Source organism: Pteronotus mesoamericanus, unplaced genomic scaffold (genome assembly GCF_021234165.1).
Source record: "Pteronotus mesoamericanus isolate MK-2021 breed Mesoamerican mustached bat unplaced genomic scaffold, CSHL_Meso_final scaffold_54, whole genome shotgun sequence".
NCBI lineage: Eukaryota > Metazoa > Chordata > Mammalia > Chiroptera > Mormoopidae > Pteronotus > Pteronotus mesoamericanus.
The window spans coordinates 15,512,764-15,536,602 of record NW_026555321.1 but is presented as its reverse complement, the minus strand read 5'-3'; the positions used below and the strand labels follow the sequence as shown (position 1 = coordinate 15,536,602).

General features: G+C 36.9%; 1 protein-coding gene across 1 annotated transcript in view; it reads left to right on the top strand.

Annotated features, from left to right (window-relative positions):
* Window positions 1-23,839, top strand: part of KCNH8 (potassium voltage-gated channel subfamily H member 8) — a 283,777-nt gene that overhangs the window by 83,750 nt on the left and 176,188 nt on the right. Inside the window, exon 2 of the mRNA XM_054595068.1 lies at window positions 12,074-12,307. Coding sequence (XP_054451043.1) covers window positions 12,074-12,307 — 234 coding nt within the window. The remainder of the gene's footprint in view (window positions 1-12,073; window positions 12,308-23,839) is intronic.

Sequence of the window (23,839 nt, the reverse complement as noted above, 5' to 3'; positions counted from 1 at the left end):
AATTAAAAGGAAATACTCATTGAATTAAACATAATTGCAAGCAAACTCTAGGTTGTACTGGAAGAGAACCAGGAGACAAGTTAAATTAAATATTTGGGAAATCTGGGTATTCACAAAGTATGGCTGGTTTCATTTGCTAGGTTCCATTTAACCTACCTTCCAATAAGGCCAAAGATGCCAAAACAAATAACTATGTTTTTCAGAATAAAAATATTGTCATATGATCTTCTTCTTTTAATGAACTCCTAAGAAAAGTTTTGCAAAGGTATAAAATTTAAACCACTATTAGCCACATATTTGGTAATTTACATTCATTTAAGAGAATGAAATTACACTAAATGAGAATTGTGCCAGAAAACCAAGGCCCCATGATTGCCAAGGGGCCTGTCACTTGTCACCTAACTCTCTCTCTACTTTACCGTTCCCCTGGGTTAGGTGGAGTTGGGATTTTTATAACATCCTGTTCTGTATATTGAGAATGGGGAAAGTATAGAAAACGCTGAGCTTTCTCCTCTCCCGCTCTCGGCAAAAGCAGAGAAAAAGCTCGGCCTTCCGAGGAAACTCAAAACTATGGTTCATATTTGATTTGGGGGAGGAGGGGTAGCAAGAAACAGGAATTATAATTATGAAGGTGCAGCAATAATAAATACACAAATACATAGATATTTACATCATACCTAGTTCTATTTCTCTAAACACTTTTAGGAACAAGTTAGCTTATCTTAACTAGGGTAGTGATTAAAATGCAGCACAAAGTAGCCCCTTAATGACACCAAAGACTCTACATGGTTCCAAAATACTTAATTTATATGCACACAGTAGTTTTCTTTACTACTCATAATTTTTCATTTTCTATTTTGGAGAAGGAGCTTTGTTTACTGTTATTTAGCTCTATTTTTGCTTAAGCAGTTTTCTAATAGAAAGCAAATTTTGCTTTCCCAAGAACTGTATTAAAAGCTCCGTGTCTGGCTCTGGCCGATGTGACACGATCGGGGATGGAACATTGTCCCCTAAACCGAAAGATCATGGCCTTGATTCCCAGGCAGGGCACAGGCCTGGATTGTGGTTCCATCCCTTCAGGGCATGTATGAAAGGTAACCAATGTTCCTCTTTTACATCAATGTTTTTCTCCCTCTCTTTCCCTCCCTTCTGCTCTCTCTAAAATCATAAGCATGTACTTGAGTAAGAATTTTAACAGAGTAACATGTCAGGGTGAAAACTGTAGAAATGAGGTGGGCTACTAAGGGAAGTTCTGATTTTATTTTTAAAGCAAAAGTGCTAGTTATAAGCGATTCCTGCTAAATAATAGATTGAGCTAAATGAAAAATTGCCCTCATTTGGTATACTTTAGTACTTTAACAAAAGCTAATAGGATACAAGTTTATTCCACTCATTTGCTTAACAAATTTGTTGGGCACCTACTATGTGCCCAGACACTGTTGTAGAGGTTGTGACTACATTAATGAACAAAAGAAAACAAACCCCTGTTATTTGGCATGTACATCTCAATAGCAGATGATAGATATTAACAATACAAATTTTTTAAAAAGTAAGCAGATGATGTGAAAGACCATTGTGTCTGAAAGATTAATTCTTTAGGACAAGAACCAAAGAAAATTGGAGCACATTTTTAATATTATCTCATATGTGTTCATAAAGAATTAATTGTGGATGAAAAACCAAACACATTTTATTACCTTTAGATTTTCTGAATCTCACTCTCTTAAGAGCACTGTAACCCTGTCATAGTTAAAAATCATCCTTGATAAAATTTAAAACTCTTTTATTGAACTCTAAGAGACAATACATGTAAAAAGAATTGGTACAACTCAACATTGAAGCTCACATATTTGAAAAAGTAGAATTTGCAAAACTTACTGATGATTTTGCTAATATCAAATTATGATAAACTATGTACTAAATTTCCTTAAAACATCTGTATTAATGAATTTTTATTATTGGAAATTTTAAGATTTGTTTATCTAGTCATTCTTATTTTATCATGATTATCATTTGTTTTTAATCATTATTTTTATTTAGTGATTCAAATGAATGGTTAGATGAACTTTAAGGAGATACAGATGCGTGAGTCCAGGGTCCCAAACAAGATGAATACAAAGAGGTCCACTCCAAGACACATCATTAATTAAAATGCCAAAGGTTAAAGATATAGAGAGAATCTTAAAAGAAACAAGAGAAAAGCAGTTGGTTACCTATAGGGGAGTTCCCATAAGGCTGTCAGCTGATTCCTCAAAAGAAACTTTGCAGGCTAGAAGGGATTGACAAGAAACATTCAAAGTCATGAAAATCAGGGACCTACAGCCAAGATTGCTTTACCCAGCAAAGATATCATTTAGAATTGGAGGACAGAAGAAAGCTTCCCAGACCAGAAAAAACTAAAGGAGTTCATCACCACACCATTATTATATGAAATGTTAAAGGGACTTACTTAAGAGAAAGATCAAAACTATTAACAATAAAATGGCACTAACAGTAAAATGTTGATAGATACATATCTATCTACAATTGAATCTAAAAGACAAACTAAGCAAACAAAAAGAACAGAGACAGAATCATGGATATGGAGAAAGTGTTGATGGTTGCCAGATGAGAGGGGGTGTGGAGAATGGGTGAAGAGGTGAGGGGATTAAGAAGTATAAATAGGTAGTTATGAATAGCCATGGGGATGTAAGGTGCAGTGTAGTAAATGGAGTAGCCAAAGAACTCATACACAGAGACCATGGACAGGAACAATGGTGTGGGGATTGCCTGAGGGAGCAGGGGCTGTTGGGTGGAGGGGGCAAAGGGAAAAAAATTGGGACAACTGTAATAGCATAATCAATAAAATATAATAAAAAAGATATTTTGAATTGGTGTTACATACACATATGGTACAAAATTCAAAAGTTTAAAGGGATATTTAATGAAAATAAGTCTGCTTTTGTTGCATTGTCCTTACCCTCCCTCAGTCATATACTGTTGCTTGATTCTTGTAGCTCTTTTCAATGATATTCTAAAAGAGTTTCTCAAACTTTACCATGCATTCCGAATCTTGTTAAAATGCAGATTCTGATTCAGAGGGTTACCTCTGATTTGAGGTAAGGCTTGAGAGTTAACATTTCTAGTAATTTCCCCCCTGAGGCTGCTGTTGCCGGCCCAGGACCACACTCCAGCTGCAAGGTGACGAAGCACATTTGTTTATATTTGTTTCTGTGTTTATTTGCTTATTGGACTGAAGAGAGCAAGATGTTCTTATATACATATACAACTTACTGCTCTTTTACTACAGCTTCAGCACCAGAGCTCCAGCTTTGAGCCTTTCTTTGTTACAAAATTTTCTACTAATCTTTGTCTGAAATGATAATTCATGCAGTATGTAAAAATCATACCATAAGTGAATGAATACTAGCAATATGACCATTTGGAGCATGCCACTAGGTGTTGCTTAAATCAGAAGAACTATGAGAACCTTTCTTTGCACTTTTTTCATCCTTTTTTTAAAATAATGTTAGAAAATCCTCAAATTCAAGCAACCTCCTAAATTTTGGCAGAGGGCACAATGAGAACTTTAGCTTCCAGCCAGTACCATTAATCCAATAAAGATGTCATCATACTTGGAAATGGTACAATTAAGCTCCTTAAAATCAATATAAAGTGCAAAATCATTAAATATTTTAGTCATAAACATTCATGTTCTGCCTGAATAAAATAGTCTTAAGAGATGACAATGATCAATAGTAACCGGGGTACTAATATCTTTGTTGGACTTATATGCAAATGGATCAGAAAGCAAGGGGCAACTCATGAAAGAGGAAAAGTTCAGGTTTGTATCTTGCTGTGTGCAAAAAAAAAAAAAAAATGCTTAGACTGCTCAAATTTGCCCACCTACTCTGTTTCTGAGTACTTGCTGACACAAGATTTGGTTTTAAAAGACAACCAATATCAGCACTATTCAGAAATAAAAATTTGGATCATTCACTTTCAAATTCTGTGTTATTAGCAGAGAGCAGAGCATGTACAGATTTCTCTTTGATGCCAAGTTAGTGTCTATCAATGATGCCTTTGGTTTGAATGGCTGCAGAGGTCTGCCATATGGAGAGTTCTTAGACTGGGTGCTGAGAAGATTGTTTTGAAGTGCTTGAGGCTGCAGGATCGAACTGCTGGGAGACATTGACTGGGATCTGCCTAATCCTCTTGAGCATGAGTCAGAAAGGTAGCGTAGAGGTGCGCTAAACGCTACACACAGTGTCATAGATAAAAAGACATAACTTGCTGAAATTTCAATTGAATTAAAAATCTGTCAGACCTACATTAAAACAAAGTCAAAAACGCTCAAACAGACACGAATATACAACACAGTAGAATGCAAAATCCTAATGGATGTTTATGTTAAACATGAGATTTCAAAATGATACAGAGCTTACATTTATGCCTCCAGGCCCCCTAGAGAACACATTTATGGGCTTCCACCAGTAGAAGGATGTTCCAATGGGAACATTTAGAAGTACTGTGGCATACATTAAAAGAGCATGAGGAGATAAGGAACAGATTGTTTGAATGGCAACTACATTTTGTTGCCCCCTGCATGCCTCTGGAGTAGGTCTGTGCAAAATATTTTGGAACCAAGAAAGTTGCTCTCATATTTCTGAAATAACTGACTTTCTACAGGAAATGAGAAAGTGAGGTAGAGGTTGTTGAAAGACTCAGACTGGTTTAGGAGCTATCATCAATGAACATTTAATAAATGATCTGTATAGAGAATAATCTGTGACTTTGGGCTCTTTATAGGCTAGAAGAGGTAAAAATATTTTTCTAGAATTAACCCACTTGTGCTGCAAGTAGAAAACAAGTCAGTTATTTACAGAAAAAAAAATTGTGATATAGTAAACATACTATACATCTTTCACATACGCCAGGTTTTAATTCCTAGCTTCAGACCTTTGATGGGGAACTAAAATTTTTTAGGTCTCAGTGTTCTCATCTGAAAACTAGAGGCCAGTACAAGGATTTAAAAGTTAACAACAGATGCATGTTTGCTTCTCCTCTTTTATTTTTTTCCTCCTTCTCTGACTTTGCATTCCTACCCCAATTTCCATGCCCTGGAAGTCAACAATGAATAGAACATCTCCATTTGAATGAGCAAATGGTGCTCTGTATGAGGAAGTCAGAACAAATGACCTGGGACTCAACCAACCCAGAAATTCTATGAAAACTTTCTGCTAAGGAAACGTTTAGAGAAATAAACTGCCTAAGATCTAAACACATTTAGATCCTGCTGTTTACTGGCACTTCAAAACTGAATATAGGCAAAAAGATGGCCTTGAAACCAGTAGAGAAAAGCTATGTGACCATTAGATATATGTCACATAGTCATAATCGATTCCTTAAAAGGTTAAAAACCTTAGCATGTGTATGGATAATGATATACCCATGATGAGTTCGTAATCCTTATGGTAGTGGCTTTGTTTTGCACAATTCTAAAGTAAATGCCATGTTTCTTCTTTGGAGGTTCCAGGACTGGTTTTCAGCAAAGCATGTGTTTGCAAGTAGATAGCTGGGTAAGAGGAGCTACTCTCTCCCAAACAGGAGGACTGTTCAGTAGCTCGCACATGAAGCTTTCAAAGGAGCCACTGCCACTAAGTTATCTTTAGAATTGAAATGCAATTATATATCAAGGACAAGTGCCAAATATAAACAGAAAAGGCTGAATACATGACTTTTTTTAGCTTTGTTTTTGCAGTATATTTGTGGGAAGAATTAACTATCCCAAACACAGCATAATTCTTAATTGAAACACAGAGATCAGGCAATTTGGTAAATCCTTTAGAAGCTTTTTTCAAAAGCTTATTGTACCTCTAAAGAAGTGCTCTTTTCTTACTGTCCATAAGCAAGTATAAAGATGCTAAGGTAATTAATAAAAGAATCAAGTTACTAAACACATGCACAATGAAATATCAAAGTATGTGCCATAATAATCAGAAAAATTAAGCAATATTTTGCATGAGGATACATATATAAGTGGTAAAAACTATGTAAGTGGGAATGGTTTTTACAAAAATTCAAGCTATGCATTCTTCATTGGGGAAGGAGGCAAATACAATCTGTATGGTGAAGACAGGATTTTTCACTGAATGAATAATCGATGGGTGCTTATTGTTGTTTTTAAATACTGTTATAAAATCCTTTTTTAGATATATTTCCTAATTTTTAAAAATGGAAACAGTGAAATAAAATAAGGTGAAGAGAAAGTACAAATTAAGTTATTTAAAAATTAATGTCATATGTTAATAAAAGTAAATATAGTCATTTCAAGTTGATAGATGTATCTTCGTATTATACTTTTCTAAGATTTAAATACAGCCACATGCAAGATATAACCAAAGTGTTAAGTCCTTAGAAGGGCTGAAGTATAAGTAGATGAGAAAAGGTATATCAGATAATACTAACACAAGACTAACTACTGTAGCTATTTCAATAATGGAAAGACTGAACTTTAGGACAAAATGCAACTTTTTAAATTCTCTCTGTCTGCAATTCTTCTTATTTATCCATTATCCTCTGAGGCTACTCCATCCAGGCATCTGCTCAGGACTTTTGATAAATCATCTCCATATATTTTTTTCCTATTATCAGCTAACCATTTCCAAAACCTAGGATCTTCAATCTCTAACTCTGGTAGTACTTATGTATGTACCATTAATTTGGTACTTATTATATACTGTATTTTAGTGTCATTGATATTCATGCAACTAAACTGTAATGTCCTGGCACTAGTGGCTATACCTTATTCACCTTTTAACAACTCCTGTCACTTCACCCTAGGACCTGCCATATGGTAGAACCATGTCACCTGGCATATAGTAGAAAGTAATAAACATGTCAGCAGTCAACTGAAAAATTGTTTCTGAAAGAACATTAAAAGCTCTTGCAAGATGGAGTACTTTGCCAATGCTATGCATTTACATTTTCTAAGCAACTTCACCAAAGTTTTAGAATGGAAACAGGATAAGACACTATGGTTAGAGACGAGCCCAAAACTGTGAGGAGTTGGTTAGGCTAAGACCATATCCCAAAAGGAGGGCGCCCCCCTCTGGATCTAGTTGGGAACTCCCACACATTCATGACTAAGAGTAGGGACTGCATGTAATAAATAGACTTCTTTCCTCAGCTCATGGAATGAAGTTCAACATATAGTACAAGTCAATAAATACTCCTGCAAAATGTGAGAGAATTAAATACTAGCCTGGGATTATTTAATTCACTCCCATGTATTCTAAACAACCCATCATGGAAGGTTTCCCAATGCGGGTCTTTAGCTCTGGTTTCTCCCCACAGAGAGAGGGTGACTGAGGCAGAAGGGGATGGGTGGAGAGGAGTGGCTTGCAGAAGAACCAGTCCCTCCCAGGGGGGATGGGGATGCCAACACAAGATTTTATACTCTGTGCTTAGGGGCTGATTGGAGCAAAGCTGAATAGAATGGATTTGGGTCTGCCAGCTGATGGTAGGCAATAGAAACACACAACAGATGTTTCAAAGGAGCTGGGGAAGCCCATGGAGAAGTAGCTGGAATTCCTCTCTTCTCGTGACATACAAGATAGGGCATCTGCTGCAAACTCTTTTAAACATAATACTTTTTGAATAGCCAATACATAAACCAAGTGGCTTAAAATTCAAAGTGTACGGTAAGGTGTATGCCAAAAAATGTAAGTGTACTTATTACCATTGCTCAAAGCTGCTTTCTCTAGAGATATCTATAGTTACCAGTGACTTCACTTAATTTTAGTTACATAAGCATTTCATACTTGGGTATACATACACATGTTTCTATGTATTTATATATTTTTAGACAAAGAGTTCATATAGCATACTATATTTAATATTGTTTTATTTGAGAATTTATGCTGTAACTCTTTTCATTTTTATTTTTATGGTCTTTAAAAGCCCAGTCTCCATTGCCATGTGATATATTGTCAATGTTCCACATCTTTTAGTGAACAGTTGAATGAATGAATGATTTAATAATAGTCTCTAATTTGGGATCAAGATGGTGGAGGACTGAGTGGAAGTCACACTGACCTCCTCTCAGGACCAATCTGAGATTACAACTAATTTGTGGAGAAATCACCTGGATCAAACAACTGAACAATAGCAAGAGAGGAGCCTTATAACCTCGGACAGACAGAAGAATCAGCTCTAACACAACCTAACTGGTAAGGAGTGTGGTAGAGGCTCAAGAAGGCAGGCAGGGCACCCATTGGCAGCAGCACCAGAAGGATATTGAAACGGCCAGGTGGATCCCCCTGAGATAGATGGGGTCTAAACCATAAGCAGGGATCCCAGCCTACAGCACCACAGCCCAGAAAGTACACAGATAACAGCCAGCTGTGAAAAAGTGGCAGGGCTGCTCTCTGCCAGAGACTGGTGGCTGGAGACACAAAGAACTGTCTAAAGGGCCAACGCATAAATTTTTATTTGCAGCCACTTACCCTGGTCACCAGCAAATGCAGGGGCAGAGTGAGCTAGAGATCCCTGAGAGGAGCCTGGGGAAGGAGGCTTTGGGGAGAGAACTGAGAGAGTAGCCGGTGGGATCCTGCTGCTGACTCATCCCCCCTATGGCAGCAGCCATCTTGCTCAGGCAGACCACTACAACAGCATGAGAGGACCTAATAACCCTGCCCCCTGGAAGGACTTGGCCCTGACCCGGTGGTGCTAAAGCCTGACTGCTGAGTATAGAGTGGCAGCCACAGGTAGTAGATTTGTGGCTAAAGTGGGCAGAGTGGTCTAGAGACACTTGAGAAGAGACTGGAGATGGAGGTTTTGGGGAGAGAATGGAGAGAGTAGCCAACGGGATCTGGTGCTGACTCCTCCCTCATAAGCAGGAGCCATCTGGCTCAGGCAGACCACTCCCCTGAGTGGCAACAGAATGACAGGACCCAATAACCCTGCCCCCAGGAGGGATTCTGCCGCACCCTATCGTGTCTATGTTGGCCTGCTGAGTGCAGAGTGACTAGATTAACAGCTGAAGGAGATAGCTACAGAGAGTAGATTTCTGGAAGTCTCGAATGGACTGCCTAAAGTCAGACAGGGACATCTGACATCATCAGAGCAGATCCAGAAAGAAAAATCAGTGGTCTCCTACCATAGAAGTTCACACCACAAAGTGAGGAAATCAAGACAGATAAATTTAAGAAGCAGAAGCAAAAAAGAAAAGTCTCACAAATAATGGGAAGACAAAGAAACACCCCCAGTCAAAGGGAAAGGAGGAATCCCCAGAAAGAGAACTAAATGAAATAGAGGCAAGTAAATTATCAGATATTGAGTTCAAAACAATGGTTCTAAGGAAGCTCAGTGAGCTCAGAGAGAATTACAAAAAACTACAGGGAAACTACAATGAACGTACTGAAAACTATATCAGCATGAAAAAGGACATAGAAAACATCAATAAGAGACAAGAGTAAATGAAGAATACAATTTCTGAATTGGAGAACACAGTAGAAGAAATCAAAATCAGGCTAGATGAAGCACAGGATCGAATCAGTGAGCTGGATGATGAGGTAGAAAAAAGCTCCCAGAAAGAGCAAGAAAATGAAAAAAGACTCAAAGAGAATGAAGAAGCATTGAGGGAAATACAGGACAACCTGAAATGTAATATCTGTATAATGGGGATACCAGAAGGAAAAGAAGAGGAGGAAAGGATAGAGAACCTGTTTGAAAAAGTAATGTTGGAAAACTTCCCTCATTGGAGGAGAGAAAAGGTCATACAAGTCCAGGAAGCACAGAGGGTCCCATTCAAGAGGAACACAATGAGGCCCACTTAAAGACACATCATAATATAAATGGCAAATTTCAAAGACAGAGGAAGCAAGGAAAGCAAGGAAAAAGAGGTAGTAACATATAAGGGAGCCCCAACATGGCTAGCAGCTGACTTCTCAACAGAAACACTGCAAGCCGGAAGGGAATGGCAAGAAATATTCCAAATCATGAAAAGCAAACGCCTGCAACCAAGACTGCTCTACCCAGCAAGGCTCTTCATTAAAATGGAAGGCGAAATAAGGAGTTTCCCAGACAAAAGAAGGCTAAAAGAACACCCCTCCATCAAAACCAGCACTGCAAAATATGCTAAAGGGACTGCTTTAAGATGAAGAAAAAGGGTCTATGAATACCCAGTATCTTTCATAGTCACCAACACTTAATATTACCAATATTTATAATACTTATTAACCTGATAGCGACAATGATGTGTTATTTTAATTGTTACTTTATTATTTGTTGAAACTAAGTTTGTTTTTGTATATTGCTTGCCTATTTCTATTGCTTTTAAAAAGCTTTAAATGACTTTTTGGTATTCCAGTTTTTGAGTAAATGTTTGTATAATTTTTTCCCTAAAAAACCACTATTAACCCTTTTTTAGATGTTGCAAATACTTTCCTATTCTATTACTTATCCATTAACTTTATTTATATGTAGGTTACTGTATAGTCTTAAATGTTTAATATAGTCATATTGTCAATATTTTACTTTATAGCTTCTAGGTTTGAATATATTACTTCAGGGTAAGAGATATATTATTTTGTATTTTCCCCTAAAACTCTTCAGATTTTCCATATTGATTTTTAACTCACCTGAATATTTTTTGTATAATGTGTGAAATAAGGCTCTATGTTTTATTTCAAGAAATAGTGGTCCATGCACCTTATTTGTTGAATAAGCCTTATTTTCCCTATTGACTTGAAATATCAGTTTAATAATATATTACATTGTTAGACAGATATATATGTTTGTTTCTATAATGCTCATTTTATTTCATCGATCTACTTATTTCTGAAAAAAATAAAAATAATAGTCTCTAATTCATTCTGAATCTAAAAGCCACCACCAACATTTATAAATGCTTTATCATAGACCTCATCTCCAGTATGCATCTGCATTGCCCATAAAATCATATTCATTCTTCAAACTTATCTGAAAAATTTCATCCTGCAAGAGGAACCTTCCCTGAATATTGCCTCTCAGTGCCTTCTCCAGTTCTCTCTAAGCATTTAACAAGCGTCTACCATTTTTATTGTCCTCTGATTTTCATTTGTTAATTAATAGCACGAAGGTGTGAATAATATTCTTAATATTTTTACTGAGTACTTATCACTTTGCGAAGCACATTATATGCATTATTTCATTAATCTGTATAACACACCTATAAAGCCGGTAACATCATATCACCGTGTGGCATGCCTGTCAGTTCCTTCCAATAGTACCTTGACTCACCCTTGAGATCAGGAGCAGACTGTTTCTTATGCACCAGTTGTTTCCAGCATCTTGCTGCTCAAATGACCTCTACAAAGTGTGCTTAGCCAAAGTGGGTAAGTCAGAAGTGCTAACATACTGACACCCAGAAGTGACCCTCAACCAATGAGGAATGGTCATTGACGGATAAAATACAGCAGCTTTCTCTCTCCTCGGTGGGGAAATTTTGAGTTGTGTTCTACCCAGTCACTTGTTGGGTCTTTGAGTGACTGAGCCTTGGTTGCCTTTAATAGTAAAACTTCTTTTTATCTCATCCTTTATTACCTTTCCTCTTCTCTTCCTTAATTCCCCCCTTGTTCACTTTCTGAAATCACCTGCCAAATATACTATTTCTACTCAAATCCTTATCTCAGTGTCTGCTCTGTGGGAAATCAAAGCTAAGGAAAGCAAGGTTTTAGAGTATGCAACTTTTCAAGGTCATCTATACACCAAGTGGCAGATTTAGGATATGAACCAGAAGTTATGCTCAAAAGCCCCATACGTAACTGCCAACTAGAGAGATGGTAAATGCCTCAAAGCAGGCATGAGTACTGTGTTCCTTACCTCCTGTGTTTCAAAATGGAAATCAAAGTCACAACTTAATACATACTTCTGCCAGTCAGCAGCATTTTATGTTTTGGAGAGTCTTTTTCCATCTCAATACATCAAGACATGCCTTTTAGGCACTGTTAACTAAACATATGTGCTCATAATTTATTACTGAAACTGATTTAAAGAAAAAGTTTTCCTTGTTTGTTTAGTTGCTGAGTGTCTCCTCATTGTTGTTCTACAGACAGCAACTTCATCCTCGCGAATGCCCAGGTAGCTAAGGGTTTCCCCATAGTCTACTGTTCTGATGGCTTTTGTGAGCTTGCTGGATTTGCCCGGACCGAAGTCATGCAGAAGAGTTGCAGCTGCAAATTCTTATTTGGAGTTGAAACCAACGAGCAACTGATGCTTCAAATAGACAAGTCACTGGAGGAGAAAACAGAATTCAAAGGAGAAATTATGTTCTACAAGAAGAATGGTGAGTTGGCTTTCTTTGGTGCTCATTGGACAGTGGTGAAGGGTCACCTTCTTTCAACTCAATAATTGCTCTGTAAGTCCCATTAAAGCTTAATGGTATTTCACTTAAATACAGTCTGTTACAGAAGTTTCACAAATGACTTGAACAATGGCCTTGTTTTAGTCATTAGCAACATAAACTGCCTGAAAATTTAGCATGAGAATTATAACTTCAATGCTCATATGTTAACAAATACGTTAACAAATATGTTAATATATTAGTATATGTTAAAATGCAGTGTATTACTATTGTATATGGTCATTCTTAAAAAATATATTAGATATGATAGTTGTTAATATATTGACAGATGATCTTTTATCTAGAGATAGTTTACCAAATTTTATGTCTTTAAGAACCACATCTCAAGCTCATTCCTTAAGGGCAGAAATCCAAATGTTTGCTGGCAGAAAGTGAATTTAACAAACATCAACACAGGCATTTTTCTCTTTCAGTTCCCCAGCCACAGAGAATTTTTCTCACTACTGTTTTAAATTCTAGAGCCAAAACAAGAGACACGTGTTGTCTCAAGGTGAGAGTAAATTTGCCTGAAATCAAAACTGCTACTGGGAAAATACTGAGTACTTTCCTGTGGCTGAAGTGTTGTGATTCTTCTCTAAATAAAAGAGGATCTCGGGATGGGTGTGGTATTATCAGTGCTTGCATCCTTTGTGGAAACAGATATCATTATCCTGTGGGCCCTGGTAAATTGAGATAAATCCAAGCGGCACTATGTTGGGAAAATGCTAAATCAAAAATTAGAACAAATTATTGTTTTCTCAGTTTCTCTCTCCTTAAAATAATATACACCCCTGAGTTTTAGAAGGACACATGGCTGCCAAATTAAAGAATATATTTCCCAGCTTTCTTTGCAGTTGGGTTGGGTATGTGTCTATGTTTGGGGCCAATTATATGTAAGAAAGAATGATTTATGCAATTTCTAGGTAAAATCCCTAAAAAATGAAATTGTTTACCCTCTCATTTCTCTTCTCCTTTCCTGTGGTGCTATCAACTGAATTGTACCTTCTCAGAATTCATATATTGAAGCTCTAACCACCCCCATCTCCAATGTGACTGTATGTGGACATGGAGCCTTTAAAAAGTTAATTAAGGTTAAATGAGGTCATAAGGATGGGCCTTAATCCCATACAGCAACTATCCTCATAAGAAAAGGAAGCGATACCAGGGGTATCCACACTTAAGTCATATGAGAAAACACAGTGAGAAGGCAGTTGTCTGCCAACCAAGGAAAGAGGCCTCAGGAGAAGCCAACCCTGGTGGTGCCCTGGTCTCAGACTTCCAACCTCCAGAACTGTGAGGAAATCAATTTCTGTTGTTTAAACCATCCAGTCTGTGATACTTTGTTATGGCCGTCCTAGCAAACTAATACAAATGGGTCAGAATGTTAACATAAGGCTAAAAAGCCAGCCTCAGTCATTGACACGGACAATACATTTGAGGAATGCTGAGAAGCTTTATGGAAAACAGTCTCAGTGTGGTTAGAGATCCACCTTCGTCACCCCAGATAAAGAAAAATACTTTTCTATCTAAATACTTTTAAAGAGAAATATGTTTGAATCTCTATCTTTTAGATCTTTTTGTTACAACATTCAAATTGTACTCAGTTTCTCAACCTTGGCATTATTGACATGTTCGGCAGGTAATTCCTAGTTGCGGGCAGCTGTCTTATGCATTGTACATGATTAACAGCATCCCTGGCCTCTTTGTCTTGGTCTCAATACCTATTACTGGGGTCTTGGTCAGGAGGAGAAACAGGAGTCTGAACATGGCCACTCCATGTCCATTTATAAGATATTTGTCCTTGATGGACTTTTCTTGAGCATGTGAATTTCGGATACAGAGGAGTCATAAAGTATTGGAGAGTGCCCTTCTGGGAGAGATGGGATATCCCAAGTTTTTGGCACTAGTAATAGAGTTCAGACCATTGTGTTTTTCCCAGAATCAATAGGTAAGGCCTTCAGAGCAGGTATGATAAAATAAAAGGATTCCAGTTCTACCTAATTATAGTATAATAATTGAAAAGAGGGACTGAGATAAAAGAAAATAAAGGATGTCATGAGAATGCAGACTGGTAGGAAATGATAAAGCCATCGTGTGATAGAACAAAGGAAAAAAGATATCCTTTGTCTGAGATATCTGATGACTGCAGACCTGTAAAAGTAACATTGTATAGGTCACTTCAAGTCCAACTGAGTGTGTTTCTTTTTAAGCCTCCTTAAAATATCCGAATATGATACCTGAGAAAGGTTCAGGCCAAGAAGGAGAATCTAGGTGGGAAGCCCAAAGAACAGAAGTTTTGAAAGCCAGATAAGTAGAATAAATGGAGCACAAAGGGAAGTCAACACCCAAAAGAATTTTCTGAGCCCACTTTATTTTTTTAAGATTTTATTTATTTTCAGAGAGATGGGAAGGGAACGAGAAAGAGAGGAAGAGAAATATCCATCCATTGCCTCCTGCATGCTCCCAGATCCCCTCTACCTTACCCCCACCCCCAGCAACCCAGGCATGTACCCTGACTGGAATCGAACAAGCCAGCACTCAATTCACTGAGCCACACCAGCCAGGGCTGATTCCAGTTTGTTTGTTTGTTTGTTGTTTATAAGATGCCTACCATCTTGGACCTCTTTGGGTAGAAATAATTAAAGGCACCAAGAAAGAATTTTTTTAATGAGCTAATAATTAGGAAGACAAATAGTTTCACAGATAAACATGATACACAAACATTACTTTGTCTAAAATGGAGATAGTAATATTTCACAATTTTTTGTTCAGCAGCTAACATTTTTCATTTATTGTTCTCCCTCTAGATAGTTAAGGATCTACTTATGTATCAGAAGTACCATTAAGATGCCTTTTCAAAAGCAGTCCCCTCCACTTCTGTTGGTTTATAAAAGACATTAATCAGGCTCTTTTAGTCAAACAAAAATATCGTTACTCTAACTTAGGGTAACCATTTTATTAATTTTGTGTTTATCCTCTCATTTTTTAAAATATAAGCAATATATATCTTTGTGGGTCCCTCCTTTTCTTACACATAGCATACTTTTCATACTGTTCTGCATCTTGTGTCCTGTACAGCTGTGTATACCTTACAGAACAATATATGCAGGTTTCTCATTTCTTTTTTAAAGCTGCATAATATTACACCATATGGATCTATTATGGTTGATTCAACCAATCCTCTATTAATGGATGTCTGTGTTCCTTCTAGACCTCTTTTCTTTGTTCTTTTTGCCTCTCTCTGTTTTAAATACTCCTTTTGTTATTTGAAAGGTTTTTTTTATATTTTTCTAAAAATTACCTGTTATGTGAAACGTTTACCTTTATATGATACAAAGGGTCCCACTTTTTAAAGATATTGTCATTTCCTACTATAAGCAATGTTGTAATTAACCAGGAGCCACTCTCTCTCTTCCCTTCTCTCCCAATAAGTTTAATGCTTTTTTAGTACCTGCCAGTACCTATCAGCACACTTGTTCTGCCTTTCTTATAGTCTCCCTTTGGTCCCCACTCACCTCTTTCATAGTTATATTTACACTATCAGAGCAAATAACATCTATTATATATATATTCTATCACTTTTATCCTCCATCATTTAATCATGCTGTTAGTTAAGTATGCTTAATGATCACCCTATATTCTATCTTAAAACTTCTCTAATCATTTCTTGGTTTTCTAAAGCTTGTCCCTTGCACCATCTCTCAGGAAGAGCTCACGGGAACCATTTTTCTGAGCCCTTGCTTGCTAATAACAGCATGAGTATGGCCCTTATACTTGTAGATCAATTTAACTGCAAAACTTTGGCTTGTTATTTAAATATATCAATTATGTTAGTCCCTTGTGCACTGACATAGAGTATTGTTTTACTTTAAAAATGCTGTTAATTAAGCAACTTCATGTTTTGTCCTGGATGTTCAATATTTTTATTTTATTTTATTCCAATCCAATAGTGTTACTGCACTGTATGTGTCTGTAAAGGGCAGGGTAGTAAGTAGTATACAGGGAGAGGCAAAATTAGGTTTACATTTGTGAGTATACAAAACACAAGTGTTTATTCTTGTATCATGTTTATTAATTATTGTATTGTTTTCCATATGAACAACTATAAACCTACTTTGCCGCACCCTGTATGCTTATTTGTATACATATATATGTATAAATTTTATATGCTTTATATGTATATACTCATTTTTACACTCAATTGTTATATACATGAGTATATACAGGTTGGGGCAAAAGTAGGTTTATAGCTGTTTGTATGGAAAATAGTACTATAATTTAATAAATAATAATACAAGAACAAACTGTTTTGCATACTCATAACTGTAAACCTAATTTTGCCCCTTCCTGTATGTATTGAAGGCCATACAGTCTAGGTCACAAATATTCATTTCTGTCATTGTAGTGTGAGAGCTCATAGAAAATATGTCAGTGAGTGGATGTGACTATTTTCCGATAAATCTTTACTGACAAAAACAGGAGGTGGGCTAGATTTGGCCTACAGGTCACAATTTACTGATACCGGATATAGAATATTTTGGGTCAGATTTTTCCCCTTATAGATGGTATGCCCTGTAATATTTATGTGTAAGCCTATTTTATTTTGAGGCAATTTTTCTGAATTTTAATTAATGTCATTGTCTTGTTTAATCGCTTTGGTTTTCATCTTTATGATCACTTATTATATATATATATATTGGGTCATCTTTTGCCTGTCCTCTATTAATCACTTTCTCATTTTTCTTTTTTTTTTCCTTCTGATTTTCACCTTGTACAATCTGTTTCCTTTTCTTTACTTTTGTGGTATCCGTGAAGACTTTTATTTCTTCTCTTTAAGTCTTCAATTCTTTATCTTTTATTTACCTTCTTTCCTGAGCTTAGTTAACTCATATTATTTATATCATTATTTTGCCTAGTATATTAATTGTTAGGGCTGCCATAGCAAAATACCACAGACTGGGTAACTTAAACAACAGAAATTTACTTTGTCACAATCCTGGGGGGTGGAAGTCTGAGATGAAGCTGCCAGCTGGGTTGCTTTCTGTGGACAACTCTCTTCTTGGCTTATATATGTCTGCCTTCTCCTCCCTGTGTCTTCATAATGGTTTTCACTTTGTGTGTCTTTGTCCTTATCTCTTCTTCTTATAAGGACAACAGTCATATTAGGTTAGGACCCACCCATATGTCTTATTTTAAATCAATTACCTCTCTAAAGTCCCCATCTCCAAATATAGTCTCATTTTGAGGTGTTACAGCTTATAACACCTAGTCATGTTATTTCTGAGCCTTTCTAAATCAATGCATGCCATTTTTTTTCAGAGTTTATAACTTTTCTTAGTTACTTTTTTACTTGTCTTGAAATATTCGGTTATATGTGCTTTCTGGAATATTTTGGATGTGTCTTAATTTCTCTATGTTTGTTACTCATATAATTTTTCCCGTTATCTTCTCTTTTATCCTTTTCTGTTGTCGTGTTTTAATGAGATGCATTTTCCATGATTTTAAAGAGAATATTGCAGCATGGTATGCTAGGAAAACTTTCCTAAATCTGTGGCTCTAAGGTTCCTCTACCATTACCAAAGTTTTTCTTTTTTTTTTTTTTTAACTTAAATAGCTTTTCCACATAACCACATTTTTGTTACTCTCTGAGCTCTCCTTGCTCTAGTGTGTGACTCTCCTACACTAGTACCTGAAACTTTTCCTTTCTTTACCCTGATCTTCCTGCTCTGACCAAGCAGTGTTCTGGTTCCAGCAGTTTTCCTGTGGTTAGGTAGTCCTATACTTCCAAGAAAGGATTTCTGCTGGATATTTCTGAGAGCATTGACGGCTTAAGTAGCCCTAACTCCATCCTCTTTCTGTAGCTCACTGCTCTCACCTCCAAATTAGAGACTGTGCAGTTCCCTTCTAGTTTTGATTATGTTCAGATCTGTCTGCGGAATCCTTCACTCCCAGAAAAGATATTCTTATGGGGACCAGATACCTTTTGATGATTTATGGGGTCCCAAGCTCCTAGGGCTATGAGTAAAGTTTGCTTTTCCCATCCTGTTTTTTCCGTGCAGCTACTGTTCTGACAAGGATCCAGGTTCTTAGTTGATACACACCACCATCCTGTATTCTGAGGTCTATGGGAACACAGTATCATAGAGTTTTGTTGCTGATGTCTTTTGTGGATTTCTGCTTTTACTATCTTCAGTACTTTAATTTTGTGAAAGGATTGTGGATATTTCAAAAACCAAGGGTCCATTGCTATTGCTGTCTTTCATGCCTCATTTTAAAGTATCTCTTGAGACAATGTACACTCAGTGCTTTGGGTATATAAGCCCAGTTTCTGAGAGCTTCCTCTTTCTTTCTCCCTAAATTGTCCTTTGCATGGTTGGGGTCTGAGAGGCCTATCTGATCTCATGACATAGTGTAGAAAGGGTGCCCCTAACCCCTTTGTGTTCACTGATTTCATGCATGGCCAATCTGCCTGATACTCCCCTCACTAGGCATCTGTGGCTAGCAGTGCTGGCTAAGTGATTTTACTTCCCCATATCTCTTGAAACCACTGTAGATCCTTCTTAATTTTTGCCTCCTCCTTCATCATGCAATGAATTTAGGAATTCATCATTTATTTGCTGTCCTCCGTATCTCCAGCCTTGGGAGGATTATGGCTACCTTAGGTGAACACATCCATCCTTTACACATAGAAACAAAGAGAGTCTCTGCAGAAATAAACAGGAGCACACTTTATGCTATCACACTTCCTCAAAAGTTGGCAACCACCTCCATGTTAATAAAACATTAGCCTAACAAGCAGTTTCCTTCAAGAGTTCCAGATAGATAAGGAAAAATGTCCCTAATGCCTTCAGTGATTAAAAAAAACAAAACAAAAAACTATCCAACATACCTTCTCCCTGCTTCAGAGCTGTGGAACCTCATAGTGGAAAGATAATGTCTGGCCTCCCATAGTCTTTTGCACAATCCCTCAAACTGAGAATGGATAAGTTAGAGGGCAGGTCATATTTTTTTCTCTTCCTGACTCAAGCTGCTTGGCTAAACTTTATTTAGAAAGTTATATCTTCTCTATATCATGAAGACCATCATTATTGGGTCTATGAGTCTCAATCTTTATATGTTTATCTTAGTACATCCTTTCTATAGAACACTTATATTTCAAGCTCACTTTGTATTAAATAGATCCAACAGGAAGAGAAATGCTGCAAGGGAACAAACAATTAGGAAGAAAATTAAAATGATATAGTTAACCTCACAAAAATTAGTTTGCTAGGGTTATTATAACAAAGTACCACAGACTGAGTGGCTAAACAAAAGAAATTTATTGTCTCATCATTTTGGAAGCTCCAAGATCAAGAGATGTGTTGAACTGATTTCTTCTGAGAGTTGTGAGGAAGAAGTTGTTCCGTGGCTCTCCCCTAGCTTCTGGTGGTTTGCTGGAAATCTTTGGTGTTCCTTAACCAGTGGAAGCATTGCCCTGATCTCTGCCTTCATCTTCACGTAATATTCTCCCTTTTTGAGTGCATGTGTTCAAATCTTCCCTTTTTAGGACAACAGTCTTACTGAACTAGTGCCCACCCTTCTGACCTCATTTGATTACATTTGTAAAGGTCCTATCTGAGGTACTGAAGGTTAGGACTCCAACATCTTTGGAGGGGGAAAGGGATAAAATACAACCTAATACACTCGGTTATATTCACATTAAATAGGTTAGAATTGAAGTCACTTGCCTAGGATTGTAAAAGAGTAAACATAGAAACCAGATTACATAAATGTCCTCTCATTCCAACATTCTTGCTCTGAAAGCACTGGTTCTCTGTGCTGGTGAGAATAATCCATTTTCCACGGGCATTTTGCAAATCTCAGGGTGTTTGACTCAATAATTTGGGAGGGTTTTTTTGCCCGTTAATGGGCAGGAATCAGGGATGCTCAATACACTGTAATGTATGGGATGGTCTTGCAATTGAAGAATTGTCCAGTGTCTGGTGTGACTTTTTTTCTAGCTTTATTGAGATGGTGATATACAGAAAATTACACACATGCACTATATATATCTATCACCCCACCCCATTTTTTTATGTACTTTTGTTTGTTTGTTTGTTTGTTTGTTTGTGGTAAGAACATTTAACATGAGATATATTCTCTTAACATTATTCTAAATGAAATAAGCCCTCACAGAAGGACATATACTGCATGATTCCACTTATATGAGGTATCTAAAGTAATCAAGCCTGCAGAAGCAAAGAACAGAATGGTAGTTGCCAGGGATTGAGGGGAAGGGGAAAAGGAGAACTATTGCTCAATAAGTATAAGGTTTTAGTTTTACCAGACAAATAAGTTGGGAAGAACTGCTGTACAGCACAATACCTATAGTTAAGGTATAGTCATGGTATTGTGCGCTGCATGATTTCCTAATGCCCTACCAGGCTTTCCAGGGAGTAAAACACTGGTTTCTAATTTCCTGAACTTGGAACCTAACACACAGTGCTTTTTTGGAAAGCTTTAATTTCCTTCTGAATTTCCTAGAATAAAACCCTAGTGTAGTGAGGGAATATTGAATTTATCTTGTGCAGAATTTCACCATTTTGGAAAAATCTTGTCACTGACTTATAGTACTTGTCAGAGAGACAGCGCAGCTATATGCGTTCTGCGCTTGTAGCTGTTCACAATGACTCTGGATGCTGGTCCAGTTATCCAACTGCCATATTATATCTCCTGCTGTAGTCTACCACCTCTGGGCTTTTTGTGTTGAAATGCATATTATTTAATAATAAATGACTTCATTTTTTAATTATATTACTATTAATAATACATAGTATTATCTTCTTTCTACAGATATGTGTAAGTAGCCAAGTTTTATTACTATAATTTTTCAGTTCTAAAAAAAAGGAGGAAAATACAAGTATTTCATACAAAAGGGAATCTTGAGTCTGATAGGATTGCAGGTCTTTTGACTCACAGACTCACTCTTTCCCATGTCGCCTCCAAGATTTGCCGTTTATTTCCTTGTACCTCCTGAACTTATTCCTTTCTTAATGTTTTTCTTTAAGTTAATTTGCTTTTGAAACTCAGACCGGAAGCAAAAGAAAGCAAAATCAGTAGCCTCAAATAAAAGGTAACCATAAATAATTACTCAATGAAGCTATTGTTGTTTAACTTTTTTAAATTAAAAAATAAAAAGTAACCCATGATATCTAAGTAATAAATCTAATTGACTATATTGTGCTGAGCAGCACATAGATTATTTTATTTAATTTTCCCAATAACACTTTAAAGTAAGTATTAATTGTCTCACATTTGCAGATGAGGAAAGTGTGATGCAGAATAATGACTTGAACACATGTCTGTGTGTTATGTGATAGACAGTCCTCGGCTTGTCACTGCCCTAGCAATTTCCCTCCTTGTTCATATCTTTACCCACTAATATACTTCTCATTTCTTTATTTTCCTATTGCTTTATTTAATTTTCTTATGACATAGAAAAATCAATGCTGAATCTGTTGATTTTCTTTCTTTTCAAATGTAAGTTTTCAACTCTTTATACTGTGGACTTTATTTTTTTATAATGTAGATTTTAAATATATATTTGTGACAACAAAAACTATTTATAATTTATTATCTGTTGGTTTATTTATTTAGTGAGAATGCCTTCTAAAGGAGAAAACTTTGTTTATTCAGCTGCTAGATGTATATTCAGATGTAAATCACAAGCTGAAAAACTGAATTGTCCTGTAAATAAAAAGTGATGTTGAAGAGTAGGGAGAAAGCTGGAGCCGGGACGCTGAGGGACTTCCCTCTGTGTGAGATGGGTGGAAGAAGAGAAGATACTGGGAAAGATGTGAAGAGATGAGAGTAGAGGAGAGAATGAGAGAGAATTAGGGAGACATCTGGTGGTATCTCACCCATGTCCCTTAAAAAGTGTAGCTCATTTGATGTGCTAGCTGCATATTTTTGTTCCAATACACATTAAAACTAATACACAGATATTAAAATATAAGATATTTAAATGCACTACCTAAAATAATCTGTGTGTGACTGGGAATCATACCACCCCTAACTGAGCAACACACTGTCTTCATTCTAGTGCACAAAGAAACTCTGAGTTACACATATTCACACCCAGAGTGAGAGGTCAGCCTGTGATAAAAGACAAAAGGAAGCAGATTTTCCCCTGACCTTCCTCTGATTTTACAATGAGCTGCTCACTGTAAATAGCTATAATAAGAAACATTATTTTCCTCCTAATGGTACATTTATATTTAAGATATTCTTAGTGAGTTCTATTATACTCAGTTATTCAATATGACTGCAGAAGATTTTTAGAATATTTGATTATGCCCTCTAGGTGTTTTAGAATTGGAGCTCAATATAGAAAACACACAAAGCTTTGGTGTTGTAGAATGTCAAATTATTCTCAAAGTTAACATTTAAAATATGCAGCATAGTTACTTCCTTATTTGACTTAAGAAATGAGGTTGTAGCATTGAATATAGAATGGTTTTATGCAAGATCCAAATTTCAGAGCAAGGAGTGCCATGCCCATTCATGTAATAAATGAACATAAAAAAATTCACTTTAATGTAAAGTGCAGTGTCTAAATGAGTGTGTTCTGTGGACATGGGGGTTCCCAGCATGGGTAACATTGGTAGTCACCTTAAATTTTCACCACATCCAGAGAACAATGAGGCAAGCCAGCCAGCCAGGAACTTCTTTGAACAACAACTAGAGAAACCAGGATTGAGATTAGAGAAAATAAAAGAAACTTCGCTTAAGGTTGAGTGAGAGCCTGGGAAGAAGGAGAGAGAACTCTGAGCAAAGCAAGATTATGTCCACAACTCACTTTCCCAAGGACTCGGACCAGAGTCCAAGAGAAAGGCAATAGAAAAACAAGTGCAATATTTTTCATAAAAATCTCCTCAGGCTACTGAGGCTGTCCAAGTCACAGTACCATGGGCATTCGTCTTGCATGCCGTGGTCACTTAGGCAGCATCAAAGTAAATCTAGAGGACAACAAAGAACTGTGAGTCCGGCATTCTTGGGACCCAGGAGGACAGGACTGTGCAGACATTGCTTCTAGATATTAGAAGCATTTGTGGAGAGCTGAAGGGGGACTTAGATTCCTGAAAATGTAGTGAAGGTGGGACCTAGTGTTGCAGTTATCTATTGCGGTGTGATGACTGCTTTAGGACTTAGTGGCTTAACATAACAACCATTATATCTTACAACAGTGTGGGTCACAAATCAAGGCAGGGCTTGGCCCCATGTTCCTTCTTCCTTGTGGAGCCAGCAGAGGTTGGTATTGGGCGGGGTTTAGGTGAGAGGTGCATTGCTTTGGAGATCTTGGATGGAGTCCCTCACGTATCTTGATAGAGGATTAGTATTTTATATTTCTGTCCTGTGCCTTTTGCATTCAAGCGATGAAGCTCAGAAATGCAAATACAGTAAACAGATTTGAAGTGATTATAGCAGAAAGGCAAA